A 17,922-nucleotide genomic window follows, 5' to 3' on the forward strand; every position below is an offset into this window, starting at 1 on the left:
ATTTATAATTTAACAGGGTTGAAAGAAAATGAAACTCCCAGTACAGATTTCATCGAATGAGTTGGATATATATTTCTAATAAAAAGAAACATCTATACAACAGTAATAAACAGTAAATGCATTTATTATTCCATACAACTTCCACACAATTTCATTGCACTTTTAATTGGAAAGCTACTAATTATATACAAAATAATATCATTATAAAATATGTTCACAAATTGATAAAAATTCATAGAGATTATATTATAAATATCTGCAATCTCACTCAACTAAAGTTGAACTAATCAAGTTGGCTTGGTAAAAAAATGTTACAAATAAAATACATACAAGATTAATAAATAAATAATTATGTAAAACATTTATATTAATTGTATAATAATTGAAACTTTAACGTCTAGTGTGATTTATGTATTAAATCTAAAATGTTGCATAGTAACTCTTTATACCGAAACTAACTGGCCGAATTCAGAGTAGACTAAAGATATCCTGTACGGAGGAGGAATGTGGGATTATTAATACGTACATAGGTAGCGATAAGTCAATGTGTAGAAAGATACACAGATAGGTCAATGGTTAAATGGTTAAATGACTTCCCACAAGCCCTGACAGCAGCGTCTTGCGGTTTCCCATGCAACATTTGAGTGGTCATTAAAAGCTTAATAAATGCTCAAGCTCCATCACAGTTAATGTAGTTTTGAGACTCCCGCATGACTTGCCGGAGTCCCAAGCGTCCCAACTGATCGCATCACATGTTGTCGAAGCTCGCCTGCCAATTGTCTCTCCGGGGCCTGTCCGACGCCGTGCAATTGAAGAAGTCATCACCGTCAAAAGGGTCGCTCTCTCTAGAAAATATATTTACAGATTCTGATTTCTTTATGTCAAGCTCTACTTTAGGTCTGTTTTTATTGCTCAATTTTTGACTGCGTCTATTCTCCGGTATTCCTTCTTTGCCGGAACCAAAATCAAATCCGACCATCTTTTCAGTTCTTTCTTCTTTTGTCAAGACATGCAATTCTTCTCCTTCGTGAATGGTTTCTTTCCTTGTGTCTCCGTTGGTGTCCAGAGCCCTCAGGATTCCATTTCTGGGCTCGGGAGAGAAGTCGTCTTCGAAGAGTGACGGAGCGGGGGGCGGTGGGGAGGAATGGCGCGGGCGGGGAGAGGCAGGAGACCCAGAAAGATTCTCCGAACTTAATTCTTTATCGTATTTAAATCTAAAATTTGACACTCTGGCTGACATCGGAGATTCCTTTTCCAGACTAGCGTAACTGTCGTATTTGGAAGCTGTCATCTTTTTCGTCAGACTGACATTTTCCACAAAATCATTTTCGAACGGGGAGTTTTGTGATTTCGGTGAATCTTTTTCTGAGAAATCATTCGAAAATCGGAAGCGCGTTCCATTGTTTTTGGGGGCAATCGGGGAGTCAATTTCCGACTGGTTGAAGTCGTCAAAGAAGCGATGGCGTTGGCGGTTGCGTGTGGTAGGAGAGAGAGGCGGCGGTGGAGACGGGGATCGGTCGCCGGCAAAGTCGTCTTCGAAGGGGGAGCGGTGAGAGGAGCGCTGCGAGGGCTGTGGGGGGCGCTGGGAGGCGGGCAGGGGCGCGCGATGGCGCAAGGGCCGCACGCGCTCGCCCTCCCCGCTGCTACCGGAGCGCCGCCACCCTCGGCTGCCCATGGTGGAACTATACCGGCTGGTCGGCTCCTCAGACTGCCATGGGGGCTCTCCTCTCCTACGTCCTTCTCTTCTTCCCACAGTACTGTAGCCCCTCTCTGCAAATAAAATAATGTATTAGTTACGCAATAAAATGAGGCATCCAAACATTCAAATTTGTCTTTTAATTCTGTATTTAAATTATATATTTAAAAAAATAATGTTTATATTGTGCCTAAACGAATCCAAAATGTTTGATTTTTTGGTTATCCTCCCGGAATTATTATTATAATTTTTAATTGTATATTAAATAAAAAGACTGTGTTTTTGGAATTCTTAAGTCAATGAAATTTTTCCATGTTTTAATTAAAAATGTTCGTGATAAGCTTTTTTTCATATTTAATAAAATATTGCAATATTAACATATATTTCAAATCTAAAAGGTAATTTTTCTAAAATGGTATTAATTTTTACGACATAATAGAATTGAAGAAATATAAAGATCAATTAAAATACCTTAGAAATATTCGGTAATTTAATGAGAAATTATAATTATTTCAATTTTATACAACAGATAAATAACTGATGGTTGTGTATCTGTTGTATATATATTTCTATGAACTATTTCATGTCAGTTTCTATATAAATAAGGATTTCACATACACAGTCGTTTATCAATTGAATAAAATTTTCAACACGTTTTTAGTGAGGCTGTGAGCATATATAAATGCTATAAGAAAGTAATATAAGAAATTCATAAAAAATATTTTTCTGAAATTATGAAAATAATATTAGAGAAATACTAATATAAAACATTTATAAATGTTTTGTGTGAAACTGTTCTTATAAGAATACAATTCAATTTCAAGAACTCCATTTCAATGTCAGAATCGTGGCTCTCTTGCGTGATTAATAATGCCCTTAAATATAATATTCTATGAAATGTATTTATAAATGTAACTCAATTTTTTATATTACAATAAAAAAATCTATTTTTAAAACTCCACACAACAAAACACCTACCGATCACGCAAATCTCCATGGTTGGCGATTTTATGTCACATGCTTTTCACGAGGGTGCGTCAGAGGATGTCAACTTATAAACAATATTATATGAACATTAAAAATATAGAATGGGTGGCAGATGATGAGGAACTAATGATAAGAGCTCATTGAAAGATTAGTACCGGACTTACCGTCGGGCCTCCGCCGGTCGTCGTGTGACCAGCCGCGATCCCTTCGCCTTTCCGCCTCCCGGCTGCTGGGCCGCCTCGAATAGCTCCCCTCTCCCGACCACCTGGAACAAACAAACAAAAAACAATGTAAACATGTAAGACATTATATTATATATAATAAGTTCTTACCCCGATGTCTCTTATCCAATTACCTGACTACCCAAACAATCACTTTATAGCCATATTGAAAAAGAAGAAGTCAAAACAGTGACATTAGATCAAGGTTCGTAGAAAGTATAATGTACTTAACAAACAGGGGGTATAACTCCGATCGAAAATTGGAACCGAAGAATAGACACAGTAATCTCCATTGCTTGTGACGTCACGTAATTTACTAACCACATCCACCGATGAAAAACTCTGAATGTCTGTAGAAAAACTGTTGACAGCTTTCGAGATTGGTTGGAGTTAGATCGTTGAGTGCTGGCTGAGTGGTGTATATCTATAGTGGTTTGATATGTTGAAATTGATAACACATCTGCCCTGATGATGGACACTGCAATGCTGTCCGAAACGTTGGCTAAAGAAGGAGTTAGCGCAACACGGCATAACACCCCAAAAACAAATAACAAAAAAAACTTTAAAAAGTAAACAATGAAAGCAAAAGTACCTATATATTCATTTTATTGCCACCGCAAAACCACTGACACAAAAATTATAACTTTTCGTTATAAAATCGTTTATAACCTCTTTATTTTTCTCTCTTGTAACATAAACTAATTGTCACTTTATTTGAATACGTTTGTCATGATTCAATGAATTGTTTGCGATTACTTCAATATGATATACACAGAATTTGACATTTTAAATTATTCCATGCAAATTACAACAATGACAATTTCGCGAACATTCCATTCGAATTCGAATATTCAAGTTCAAGATGGCTATCGTTTATCACACAAAAATCTTTCGACTGACATTTTTTCACACTCCCTCTAATACCTTAATAATCCTAGGTCGTAGATATCTCTATCTTACTGCGGTCATGTCCGAAAACACCTTAAAAATACATTTTGAATGATACTAAGCATACGTCAGATATGATAGTGTTTACCTCCTTAGCCTCTGTAGCAAAGAGAAAGAAAGGAGATTGGTTTGGGATAAAATTTGATTGATTAAAAAGTGACCCATGCTAGGACATGTAATAGCTTCTCATTTGGACGCTAGATGGCACTGGAACGAATCGAAAAAACGTATGAATCTGCACGAATAGAAACTAAATTAACAATCGGGTAGTTTGTTAAATCCTTTTTTTTATATTAATACTATTGCAGCATATTTTTGGGAGGTCAGAAGAGCCGCCACTGAATACAAGTGGCGTCAAGCGACTCTAAATGTATTTGCAAATGATTTATTTATACATTAGAAATAGGTATAGATAAGAGTTTAAATTTCTTAGATTTAAATTTAACAATAATAGGTAATAAAATAGATTTTAATATTTTCCGTAAAAATACGTACACTGATATTGTCATACACAATTCATCAAATCATCCCTTTTCTCAAAAAGTCGCAGCTTTCCATTCTATGCTTAATAGATTAATTTCGATTCCTTTGTCGGATCCTAATTATATCTCAGAATTAAATATCATAAAACAAATAGCATCTAATAACGGCTATCCTAATAAATTGATAGATGAAATACTAAATAAAAAAATTAAACATAAATTCTTTAAACTTTATATTTATCCTATTTATAAAGATACAAACAAACAATGGCGTAGAATTCTATTTGTAGATAATGATACTTCCAAAATTATAAATAAAAACATCCCCTTCACTATTCAACCGGAGTTTTATACGAATAACAAATTAAAAAAATATATTCTTAATAATAAAGATATTGATAGTCAAACTAAAAAATCAGGTGTTTATAAACTCAACTGTAATGATTGTAATTCCTTTTATATAGGAAAAACTAATAGAAACTTTGAGATCAGAATTAAAGAACATCTTAGGGCTTTAAAGGGAAACTGTGAATCAGAATTTGCGGATCATTTATTAAATAACGACCATACTTTCGATATTAATTCAGGTTTTAAAATACTACATTCTGGTTACAAGGTATCTCAAATCAATAATTTTGAAATCTTAGAAATAAGAAAACACGTGAATATGAAAGCAGATATTATTAATAAACAAAAAAAATTTATAAACCCCATTTTAAATATTTTCCCAATTACCCGGTCTTTCCCGTCTAATGACATTTTAATTCCTACTTTGAATAACCCTCCCCCACTCTTACCCCTCCCCACTCCTTCTACCTCTTCTTTCTAGACCTAATTTTAATTATAACTTTAGTATACTTGTGCTCCTGATGAAGTGAACTTGGTTCATGAAACATGTTGAGATTTTGTATCGAAATAAAGTGATGTAAACAAAGTTATTTGTGTTTTAATTAAAAAAATAAATAATGCCATCACAAAGTGAAAAGCAGTTAGAAGAAGTTTTCTTCGAAAAATTATTTATTTATAACATAAAGTAACATTATACTAATTATTATATTAAAACTAATGTTCGGAATAAAAGGGAAAAATCCCAAGAATATTTGCAGTGTTACTTTTACATTGATGATGTTGATTTCTTCTACACTGATTATATTGCTTTTGTAGACATTCAAATTGAAAATTTAGCAAACTAGGTATCATAACAAGGATCTGAAAGGGAAAGTATTGAGAATAAGTTTATTCATACAATGAGTCGCACAGGATACTCTCAGCATTGCCTTGGTAAAATTAGTGAAAGAACACTATTCGGAGTCGAAACGTTGCTTAAAATGGCTTTAACCGTATTTGGTGACTGTATGTGAATAGCCAGGGACTTTTCAACCTTCCTTTTCCCCATTTTCTTCCCCCCCCCCATATCGAAATAGCCCAAATTATTTTCATCCCAGCTTTTTATTTTTTATTTAATCACTGTACATACATACAAAATATGATTGTGAATATATGTAGGGTAAATTGTATTTCTTAGTCCTCCTCACTAGGGTAACCTGTGCTGAGGTGGACTAAAGTTATTCATTTCTATTTGTATTTGTTTTCTATGTCGTTTTTAATGTTTTTTTCATTAATCTCTTTCAGCCATATTTTTATTCTTGATTTGTAAACATTAAAATTTTCTATTCGCTTTATATCAGGGGGAAGGATGTTGAGGAGTTTTGTGATTTGATCTAGTCTGATGAATAGGGGGTATTTTAGAGGATTCAGTATTATTGAATAGTTTCAATAGCATATATTATACATTTGGTACATCAAAGCTATATGAAAAGATACAATTTATTTATAATACTACATAATTATACTGAAAGAAGCCAAATTTTAACATGGATTATATGTACATATTTCTTTAACAAGGAGGCCCCAAGGAAAATAATTTCTCTGAGGGTCTTGTGTGGAGGGTCTTTTTGAGAAGATGAGAAGATGAATCTATCAAATGGACCGGCCGTTTCTGCACAGTCATGGATTTTGGGGCTCGAGACTAGAGGTGGCTGCCGAATTTAACAGCCACTGTGGTTAAAAGTATGTAATGGTGATGTATTCAAGAGTGACCGGATAACTCATCAAAATGACAATTCAACACACCTATAAAAGTGTTATGAAAAGTGATGAAACAAAAACTAGGTTAACTCTTTGCACGCGGCCGTATCAACTGTTGTTACGGCAAAAAGTCCATACTCACACGCGGCTGTATCAACAGTTGATACGGAAACTTTGAATGCCGATATTCCAGCGGTCTTTTGACATAAATTTATTTCCCGCTCGCTTGAACATTCGTAGAACTATCACGATGCTGACATCTACAAGAATTTCTCGAAAATAAAATTGTATTTTATTAAAAAACATCGATAATCAAGTGAGCCTCTTTGCGCCTTCGAGTGCTATAGTTTAAAATTTTGTCAACAGATGGCGTTAGTTCAATTTTGTTTTTAAAAAGTGACAAAATTTAAGTGTCCAGTTTTAGAAAAAGTTTTCATAACAAAAAATGATAAGTGCTCATGGTGTTCCACTTGTGTCTATCAACGCAGTGGTCTAAGTACACACACGCCGAGTGAATGGCGGGACCACATTCAAAAGATACGGTACGTCTTTGTATGAAATTTTATGATTTTGTTTTTATAAACATCTAAGAGTGTTGACACACGAGGATTTGTTATCATATTGTGGAGAATAATCTGTTCTGTCTATATAGTCCAATAAATCATGCCAGAATGCTATAATTTGACATTTAATTGCGTGCATAGGTATTTAAAAATATGTACCGCGTACAGGTATAGATAAAACGGAGCAAATTAACGCGTTCAATAGGTTACATATTATGTAACCATTGTGAAACGTTCACTATAAAGTAGAATAATGAATGTGTGTACTCACTCGTCATCGTCATCATTTCTGGGAGGAGAAACAGGTCTACGTCGTCTATGGCGATCTCTCCCACTGCCCGAGTCCCTCCTCTCCCGGGAACCTACCGAGTCCCTCCTCTCACGGGATCCTGCCGACTCGTGTCTGCAACACAACAAATCATTATTATTCATTACTACTTTACATCGGTTCATCCTACTCATTTATGGTAATGTACTAAAATACAAAAACAGGCATCAGTTTTTTTTACACCAGCAATATTATTTTTGTGAATAACTAAGCATGCTCCCAACTTCACATTTTGTGCGTCCATGTACCTTCCCCCCGCCACCCGCGCCTGCGTTCATCGAGGACACCAAATGAAAATGTGCGCACGCCAGTGGCGGGCTGTGACTTTTGAGAGAGCTACAGTGGTAAAATCGAAAAATATGATATTAATGATATAGCGGAAAATATATTTTTTTAAATTTCAATTTTTTGTATGAAGATTTTCAGGATTCTTTCAGTTTGGGGAAGCGCAGCATCAATGAAAGCAGAAAAAATTTAAATTTAAAAAATACACATATTTTAAGCTGCAACATCATTTTCTATTTTTTTTCGATCATACCATCTGGCTCACTGAAAAGTCATGGATATTTGCATTTTTTGATGAGTAAAAAATTTTTATCACCGGTCCGAGAGACCGGGGGTAGTTAGTATGTTTTAGTTGCAATTTGAGTGTTTATGTATAAAGCTGATTATCAAATTTATGAAAACTAGTAACGAGAAGTTCCTAATTTATGTTCATAGATCTCATTTCCCAAATACATTGATTTTTTCCTTTTTTCTTGAGTTTATGAAGAGATTTTGATGTATCTAAGAAATACGGTTGATTTATTTTTCTACAAATTTAATAAATAGTAAAAACTTCAAAAATAATTAGTTTTATTTCCAATTATCTCCCACTGCTATAGATTTTTTTCGCCGACGTCTCACACACCGAGGGTAGGCAATTACGTGACTAAAATAGGGGGTAGCTATGACGCTAAGAGTTAAATGCAGGGATAATACAAATTATATTTTAGACAGAGATGTGCAAAATGGGTACCCAAAACCATTTGAAATGCAAAATGGAAATGGGTCAAAACTTTTCCATTTGAAAATGCAAAATACCTATTTTCAAAATGTATTGAAAATGCAAAATGGTTTCTCAGGTCAAACAATTAAAATAATTATAGAGTTTTTAAACAATTTTGTCATTTAACAATGGACATCAATGTAGAACATATTACATGATGGTAAATCCAAAAACACCACGACTACAGATTATGAAACCACAAAAAATTTGCACGGGACTAATGTTGCCAACGTAAAAACATAGAAACTGCTATCTAACATTTAATACTACAGCGTCATGGCCATGTTCAGTATTTGAATCAGTAATTTTTGTAATGGTATCACTCAATTGCCAGGGCTCCTACCAGGGAGCAACTTGACAAATGTAAATTATCTCTCATAGCGAGGTTGAGGACCGACTGATATTTGGGGCTGATGAGTGGAGAAAGTAGGAAGAATGTTGCAAAAAGCATTTAAAATGGAAAATGCATTGAGAAAAGCATTTAAAATGCAAAATGGTTTTTAGAAAAGCATTTAAAATGGAAAATACTTATTTTGCATTTCCATTTGAAATGGATTTATTTTAAATAAAGCACATCTCTGATTTTAGAGTATCTAGTTTGTGGAGTGTGGGGTAAGAATAATGGGTACTGTAAATGGTTTATATATTATAGTGTTTGTGTATCTCTTATATTATTGTGTTAAATTAAAAAAAATACAGCATCATTATATTTGATTAAAATGGTATTGTTTTTTCTTTGATTTGTTGTTGTGCATTAAGTTTAGGAAAAATTGTGTATCTTTTGTTTTGATCCAGACTTTATTATGTGTCGGTGTAATAATAGATATAAGTACCTTTCTCTGTGGTAAGACCTCGGGGGTGGTACATGATCTCTGGGAGGAGGGGGGTCTTCTTCCCAGGGAGATACGTCTCGTGAGGATGAAGATGTCTGACCTGCTAGCAAACAAAAACATCTTTTATAACTAATTTTAAAAATGTTAAGCTCAGTGGTTATAACACTACGTTCCTTAGAGGAATCATTTCTAAGGGACAGCAGTAGAGCTCAGATGAATCTTTGTTGTAAAGAAAGATGCATGTAAAATTTCCACAGGCAGTGTCCCTTTAGTAGTCCTACCAGTTCCTTCAGTGAGTTTCTGTCCATATTGAGTAGTTGCCTGGTTCGTCTAGGTTCTAGTCCGTTTATGAGTACTTGGTGTGCCCTCTCCCATGACGGGTACTCCCAGTGCCGGGATTTGACCCACCTTTCAATATGTATTTTGGTGTGGCAAGCTGCTATTCCTACGGCTGGCTTGGATTCCGCAAGCGTTTCTTTCGCCTCTTTCCTTTCTACTCCATCAGCCCACTCATTGTCCTCAATTCCTTTATATCCTGGTACACAGACCAGGGTTATTTTATTGATAACAAGTTGACATATTAAAATTGAAATCTTCTGAACTCAATGAGAATATCTTAATTAAAAATGTTCTTTGGATAATTGTTATACAGGTAATTAATTATTCGCTATATTCATAAATAAACCATAGACAAAATGCATTCAATAATTCGCTAAAAATCTGCCTCAAAACAGGATGGCCTCGTGAGGCAGGTTATGTCTGACTCTAAATATACTATGTAATATGCTTTATTACTCTTCTCATAAGTAATTATTATCTATTAATGTTATTATTTAAACTTAACACAAATAATTTTGGTAGATAATATAAAGAAATCTTAAAAGTATAATGAATTTGTAATTGACTGAGCGTAGTGAAGCCTATTCAACTCGACTACTTTGCATTTCGTCTGTCTGTAAATTTGTTTGTTCTGGGTCCGGTCAGAACGCACTCATGCACTCTGGGGCACAAGCTGTCAAATCAGAATAATCAAAATTATCCGAAGACTACTTGTTCACAGAACTAATAATTGTAATATTTTTTGGATTAAAAAAATATAATCCAAAAGAATATTGCTATGAAATAAGGGGTATAATAACACATTTCGGCCGGGAGAGGTGGTTCTACCCGTTCAGTCGATTGATGCTTAATGCCGGCAAGGGTAGTTTTACCTTTTACGCCGGCTTCATTTCAATGGCAGAAAAGACGGAATTATTCAATGTTTTTATATTAATATTATATACCAATCTCTTTATAAAGGTCCCAACTATATGTACATAATTATCGAATTGTAATGCAAGTCTGTTTTTTATATTTATTTTCGGGCCTTTCGTTTACATCAGAATTCAACAAAAGGATAGTATATTATTTGTTATTGAAATAATTCAATTCCTGGAATGAGGGTTTTTATGACCGTGAAACCCGATTCGAATCTCTTTCTCTGTTCCGCACCCACTCAACTCTTGTGTGCAAGCGAGCGAGAGAAGTCGGGCGTATTTAAAGAAAGCCGGTATGAGCAAATACCGATAGGCGGACCGTAATAAACATTTTACAAGGTTAATTGAGTTGCATTTCAAATAATATTCGATTTTCGTTAAGCGCTTGTTATATGCCAGCGGATTTTCTCAAACTGTCAAAATCTCTTCATTTTTTTGTCGCTAGAGGGCGGTAGTTGTACATTAATGAAGTTGTCAAAATACAACGTCAAATGTGCGTTCATCATGTCGCCAACATCACGTACGCAATCGGAAATCGGAAATATTAAGTAAAACAAACAGCTTAGTAAAAAGGTATGACTTATTTGCAGATCCTACTATTTTGGTAAAGCATTTACTTTGACATTTTTTTATAAATGTTTATCATTCACTTGCTGTTGTTAAATCTAATTAGATTTGAACGGCTTTTGGCTTTACGAATCGCATTTGAGAAACATTTCCTATACAAAGAAAGGTTGTTTTGCACGGTGTTCGGAAACTCGTGGTATAAACGGTATAACTTGTGAATGAATCTACCTTTCATTTAAAGTCAATTTTGGGTTATGATTTTTTTTAATTTGAGCTTTCGTTTTCGAGAAAATCGAAGGCGGATTTATTTGGTAGATTTAAAATTTTTATATTTGATAGAATATAATATTGACCTTGAAAAATAAAAGAAAGTTTTTTTAAAATTTATATATTTGTTAAATTATACAGTGTTAACTAAACAATAATCTGTTTTAACCATGGCAGTAGCTATCGTGCAAGGCATACTAGTACTGTATCAAAATATAACTAGCTGTTGGAAATAATAGTTGTATTCATTTAACGACCAACGCTATTGAAAAAAATTACGTCAATGGGTTGAAATATAATACCTAAATACAAATATTACTCAACGAATCCACGATTCGACCTATTGTTTAAGATGTATTGACGCGTAATAAATATATGAAATGGTGAATCATTTAAATTTACTGAATTTAAAGTTACTGTTCTTTATACAAATAGAACGGCGTCATATGCGCCTCACAATTTTTGCCTCATTTGGGTGTTTAAAATGCTACCTGGCTATTATAGACTTGGAGGCCTTGTGTTTTCTCGGTAGGGAAAAAATTGTTTCCTAAAAAACCCTTATTATTTGGAACTTTACAACACAATACATAGATAGAATACCTTTGATTTGACAAAGTGTGAATGGTTACGTGTGTATACGCAGAAAGGTGATATAATCGTAAATTTACTTAAAAAGTTTTTTTTGTCTGTTTAATCTAAAGATAAAAAAAACGGTAATAAACTTGTTTACTCCTTATATTAATACGCCTTACCATGTAATGTCGGAACAGTGAAAAACTTGACTTGTTATTTTAAAATTGCCGATTTTACCAAACTAAAAATGATTTGGCGTGAGATGATAATTTTTGGTTTGATTACCAAACGCGCCATATGAAAAAATGTTCACTCTCACAACTGAATCAGAGCGACAGTGAATTCTCACACACACTTGCATAAAGGGCACGCAAATCAACATCGTGACGTTCGTGCTAACGGTTAGGAAAAGGAACGCACATTGAATATTGTATTTTATGCATTTCAAAGAATATGACAGTTCAAAAAATACAATGCGACAAATTTATGTGAAAAAAGAGTATTTGTGAGTACTTACCGTTTTTGTAGCTTCCTTAGATTATTGCAATGCTTTAAGTGAGTCGGTATTCTACTTTTAGACCCAGAAATGAAACATTTTGATGGCATTTTAGAAATATATACGCCGTGAAACAGGGAGCAATAGTTTCACCACCGTTATCGGGGGCTTCTCTCCCGTAATGAGTAAAAGACCGTGAAATGTGTTGAAAATTTGGTGCAAGATAAAGTATTTATTTAATTGTTAATATCCACAGATATCATAACGATAATAAGAGGCCGTACTTCTACAGATGTGTGTATTATACAGGGTGTATCGGCACTAACCCGACAAACTTTAACCAGCTATTCCTTAGCACATTTGGAGTAAAAAATGTTATGGGCACTTTGCTGTCCGGTAGCATTTTTTTTTCAATTAAAAACAAAAAAATTTAAAATTTCCACACTACATCACTGTCATTGGCATTGCGTTTCGTGTTAAACAGCTGTTATAAGCAAGTGTGTCAAAAAGCGTCTTCGCTCTTTCGCACACACTAAATAATAATAGTTAAAAATGAGACGAATGGTGCCGTGCTATTTCGTTGTGACTGTAAACGTGCGCCAATATAGGTACACACGTGCATTATTCAACGGAATTCGAATAAAATATTTGCCAGATGGGTTTTCAAACTTTATCAAAGGATAAAACAGTGGTGACATGTGGTGAAAATATTAATAATAAATTTTTTATTAAAAAAAAACGTTACCGGACAGCAAAGTGCACATAAGATTTTTTACTCCAAATATGCTAAGGAATAGCTGGTTAAAGTTTGTCGGGTACGTGCCGATACACCCTGTATACATATTTTAAATTAAAAATATTGTGTAAAACCGTTATTAATGCGATAATCATGGATCGAAGTTTTAAAAGTGGGTTGTATGGTGTATCAATGTTTTTATTTTTTATAGTCGAATGCCTACAACAACTACAAAAAAAAAATAGGCAGACTGAAAAATAATAGTCCATTAATTGGTATCAAAAAATATGAAGTCTGAGAATGACATAAGAAATGTAGTATTAAGCCGTTTTAGAGAGCCGTTTTCCAGCAAATCACCATTCTGCCTTATAACCCACTCTTAAGTACTTTTATAGCTTGGCTTGGGTTCGCTGAGTTACTAGGTAGAAAGTTTTATTATTTTTGAAGATATAGCGATTTAAAACAAATTAAATAAATTCGCGTAGGACCTTTATTTTCGCCCGGAGTCAGGGTAGCGCCAGTACAAAAAATACCTGGCCGAAATGTGTTAATATACATTCCTATTCTTCTTTGATAAATAAATACCTAAAAATATATATTGATGGTTGAGTGAACTAACAAGAAAATGGTAAGGGGTAATGATAAGATAGGAAAAATAGTGAATTAGTCCAAGATTAGAACTATCAGTCTCATGGACAACGATGAAGAAGAGCAACGAAGTGTACAAAAAATAATGGGCAAAGACTCTTACGTGTCCGCCACATCTTGATGTTTCTCCTTGTTCTGCGGTGATGTGTCTCGTGGTGCAGGGGCGGGGGGGACTCCTCCGAGGACCACGGGGAGCCCCCGCCCCGGCTGCCCCCCCGGGGCCCTCCTATCAGCACCCCGCCCCCTCCACCGGCGCTGATGGGGACGGAGCGGGGATCATTGAGCAGGGCCCAGGCATCACGACTGCGGCGGCCGGCACTCCCAGATTCTACACCACCACCTGGAGGCAATTGTAATAAGTTAATAAATGTACTCAACAAGGTTTAGAGAATAGTGACAACAGAAGGAATGTGCCAGTCCATAGAGTTCGTGAAACTGTTCATGCTCCAAAAAAAGGCCGAATATAAAATTAATCAACTTATATTCCTTCTTCCTTTCTTGGGGAATGTATACATACATCCAATAAATAGACTTGCGCTAACATGAAATCTAGGTATCGTATCAACGAGCTGGAGGCAAAACAAATGATAATATTTTTGGCACCAACAGGCTTCGAGAATGCTTTGAACAAACTACAATGTCAATCGTAAGCTGCATGCCAAAGAGCGCACATTAGTATAACCAGTACCTTGCGCAGAAAAGTAAAGATCGCTAAATTAAGGTAATGGTTTGCAGCACAGTTCATTGTGGGACTTTTCTGCACTGGATCTGGATGTTCATCTTTAACCGAACCACCTTTAAATCAGTTTTCTTACGTAGAAGTAAAATTCTTGTGTAGCGACGCGAAAAATGAGTGAGGTGGGTAAATTCTAAAGTTCTCCTGGGTAAAGTCTAACTTGAAGTGTAAAAAAATATTAAATTTTGGAAACAAGGCCAAACTTTTGCTTGACTGATTTGGGATTCGTAGTTAAGTTTTTATGTAGCAAAGATTTTTTTTTTTTTGAAAATTTCGGTTTTCTTGCATGAAGATTTTCAGAAATTTCATAATCCCAAGGGCAAGCCAAGCGCCTTGGTAATTCGGCGCCCGGAGCGGACAATTGCTAAATTGCGCCCACATAGGGCCGGCCCTGTCTGTTCTATTGGAAATTGACTTCTATAACCAAGATTTTAACAAATTTAAGGCAATATTTCTATGCAGGGGAATGTATGAATGTTATCTACCAGAATTATTCAACGAGGTTGTCTCTTAATTTTTTTTATTTTGATGAAAATGTATTATAGTATTTAAATAGTTAATAATGAATGTAAAATTAGTTTTTCGATATCTCCAAAAATGATGAGGTTATGAGCTTTCAAAGTGAACACTGGTAAAAACTTGGATAAGGCATGGTATCTCATGATGTCACACGAGACATATTTAAGTACAATTCATAATTCGAATGGCAGCGCTGCGGTACCGCCACCAATGTATATCACAAGTTTTTCGGCCGGTTGCAAATATCAACATTTTGACTTCCCGTATCTTCAGTATTTTCATTAAAATTCAAAAGTAGGTTCTGTCTTCAGCATGCTCTAATGAATTATGATACTTTTAAGTTGTTAATTGCTGTAGGAAACAACTTCATTACCAAGCAGTAACATTTAAAATAAACAGTATAATCACCTGTAAGCACAATCTCTGGAGATGATCCACTAGCGATATCACTAATAGACCCAGATACCATAGCTTGAGGGGCGGTCAACTGAGCTGGGGATTTATTGAGTGCGCGCATAGGCTCAATTAGTTTCTCCGGAGTTCTCATAGCTTCCTTGGTGACTAGTGGGGACTTCCGGAATGCATCTTCAGCCGTGACCAGGGATAGAGAGTTATCGATGCAGTCAAAGAAATCAGAATGGTCAAACCCATCTGATTTTTCATCGGATCGTTTTCTCTCTTTAGGAACTTGAAGAGGTGCGCTCATATCCAAATCGTCTTGTAAATCTGCGCTCAGTGGTCGTGATGGTTCGTCCACAGTTGATAAATCTCTCAAAGCGGCGTATCTATCAGAATTTGACTTGGAAATTTTGTGATCACTTTCTTTACCATTGACATCTGAAGCGGCTGTTATATCAATGTCCGGAGTAGGAGATGTACCAGTTTTATGTAGGATGCTAATAACACTCTTAAGTTCTTCCAATTTAGAGTGTGGCACTGATATCTTTTTCACTAAGCCAAGTGATTCAAATTTAATATCACTAAATGGTTCCGCAGCCTGAGTGGGTGCTGGATCACATGGAAGATCAGGTTGGGAGCTGAGGGAGTCAGGCTCCTCATTATTCGGAGCCGTCACATCATTAGGCAAACTTTTGAAGTCTTCCACTTCGATTTCTCTAAACACAGCATACCTATCATAAGATGCTTTGCCAGAACTGTTGAAGGTATCGAAATTAGCTACAAACGTGTCTGAATTTGCAGCAAAATTATCTTCGAAATTGGCGTCGAATTGTATAGAAGATTTGCCTTCCAATGTGTGCAACGGTCGTTCCGCAACTTGAGGAGGTTTTTCAACTGGAGGAAGATCCTTTTTGCTCAACGATATGGGCATAACTATACTAGGGGTTGGTTCTTTGCCTGTCTGTAGGTATTCTCGGAGGTGTCCGGTGAGTTGAACGATGGTCATGCGCGAAAGGATGTCAGCCGGCATGCCGAGTCTGTCGGCCAGTTCGTCTACTCCGCACGTGAGAAGTTGTGCCAGGGTGATATCCAGGCCGGGGGAAGGCGAGGGCGACGGGACAGGGCGGCGAGGGGGGAGGTAGTCCTCTTCCCAAGGCAGGGGGGCGAGGGAGGGCGCGGGGCGACGCCGGGCAGGGAGGGGCAGTGGAGGCCCGCTTTCCCCCCGATCCAACCTCTCGATCGGCTTTTTTGGGGGCAGAGGGGGTGGAGGCGAGGGGGAAGGTTGAGATTGCTGTTGCTTGCCTTGAGGTCGTTGCCTGATGCTGGATTTGCTGTCAGTTGATGGCTGTAAAAACAATAGATGTTAACAGATAATGTTTGTAATTGATTACAAACTTTTCAAAGACATGCATGATAAATTGAAACTTGAACTCACCTGTCTAAGTAATCGGGGTGATTTGGATTCAGGTGGCAAGGAGACTTGTAGGGGAGCGATATCAGAATGCAAAGAAGAAAATGGCAGTATGGTTGGCATAGAAACCACAGGAATATCAATCCTCAATTTGCTCTCTTGATAAAATGGCAGTGGAGTTTCGGTAATTTTTAAGGGCTTAGTATCTAAAGTATCGTGGTCTTTGATCGACGCCCCCACAAAGGGATCTTCACGAAGGGACTCCGCAAATGGGTCAGTATTATCGAAGGGGTCAGTTTCGGCAAAGGGGTCAGAGGTGAACATTGACGGTGCCGTATTTGGGAATATTTGAGGTTCTTGATTTTTGCCTATACTGACTGACCCGCCAGAGTGCCTGCCCACAGATGTGAGGTAGTCAGGCTTGGGGACAACTTCAAATGTAGACTTTGGAAGGGCGGGAGCGGGTTTGGGCTCAACGGCGGGAGGTTTGGCGGGAACATCGGTGGTGACTAGATCCTTGAGAACTTTCTTGGGCGGATTCTTCAGCTCCTGGAAGAAGTGCTTCTTGTCGACGTAAGGCTTGCTGCGACCTGTTCCCAGGGGATCCAGGTCGGTGAAGACATCAAAAAGATTTGAGCTAGATGAGAGATCCGACGGAAACTGAAAATTTAATAGGGAAATAATATTATCACAAAGTTTAGCAAAAAAAATATTGAAATAAATTTGTACTCAGAACAGTCAATCAATGCAAAATAGTAAATTTATATTTGACACAGTGTAAACATTTGCGGGTGGCTCCAAAATAAGTTAGTGTTGATGTACCACAATAATGTTATTAGTGTTCCACGTGTGTTTATTTTGTTACATTCTGTAGTAAATTTGTGATGACATACTCGGACCATCTTGACAGTTGAATGGTTACAATTCTTTTTTTTTTTTTTTTTTTTTTTTTATACACGGTGTCCGGAAACTCGTAGTACAAGCGGGAAACTGGAGAATCTACACCACATGAGGAACCCAAATAAACATAAAGTTTTTTGATTTGAGCATTTTCAAAAAAAAAAAAAAAACAAACAAAAAAATATATTTTTCGGCTATTTCAGGGTTAAAATTTTTTCGT

General features: G+C 36.1%; 1 protein-coding gene across 9 annotated transcripts in view; it reads right to left on the reverse strand.

The window, feature by feature from the left end:
* Nucleotides 1–54: 54 nt before the first annotated feature.
* Nucleotides 55–17,922, reverse strand: part of Dab (DAB adaptor protein) — a 68,989-nt gene continuing 51,121 nt past the window's right edge. For 7 of the 9 annotated variants that reach the window (XM_089638771.1, XM_089638768.1, XM_089638770.1 and 4 more), the window contains 7 exons: nt 16,827–17,462; nt 15,401–16,736; nt 13,841–14,077; nt 9,195–9,294; nt 7,257–7,388; nt 2,839–2,948; nt 55–1,770 (listed from right to left, as the gene is read on the reverse strand). In XM_089638771.1, the coding sequence (XP_089494897.1) occupies nt 749–1,770; nt 2,839–2,948; nt 7,257–7,388; nt 9,195–9,294; nt 13,841–14,077; nt 15,401–16,736; nt 16,827–17,462 (3,573 nt within the window). In that variant the 3' untranslated portion in view covers nt 55–748. The remainder of the gene's footprint in view (nt 1,771–2,838; nt 2,949–7,256; nt 7,389–9,194; nt 9,295–13,840; nt 14,078–15,400; nt 16,737–16,826; nt 17,463–17,922) is intronic. The other 2 variants (XM_089638773.1, XM_089638766.1) reach the window with 1 other exon arrangement.

The sequence above is a fragment of the Hesperophylax consimilis genome, chromosome 13 (assembly GCF_061612785.1).
Source record: "Hesperophylax consimilis isolate HC1 chromosome 13, BYU_Hcon_1.0, whole genome shotgun sequence".
Classification (NCBI taxonomy): domain Eukaryota; kingdom Metazoa; phylum Arthropoda; class Insecta; order Trichoptera; family Limnephilidae; genus Hesperophylax; species Hesperophylax consimilis.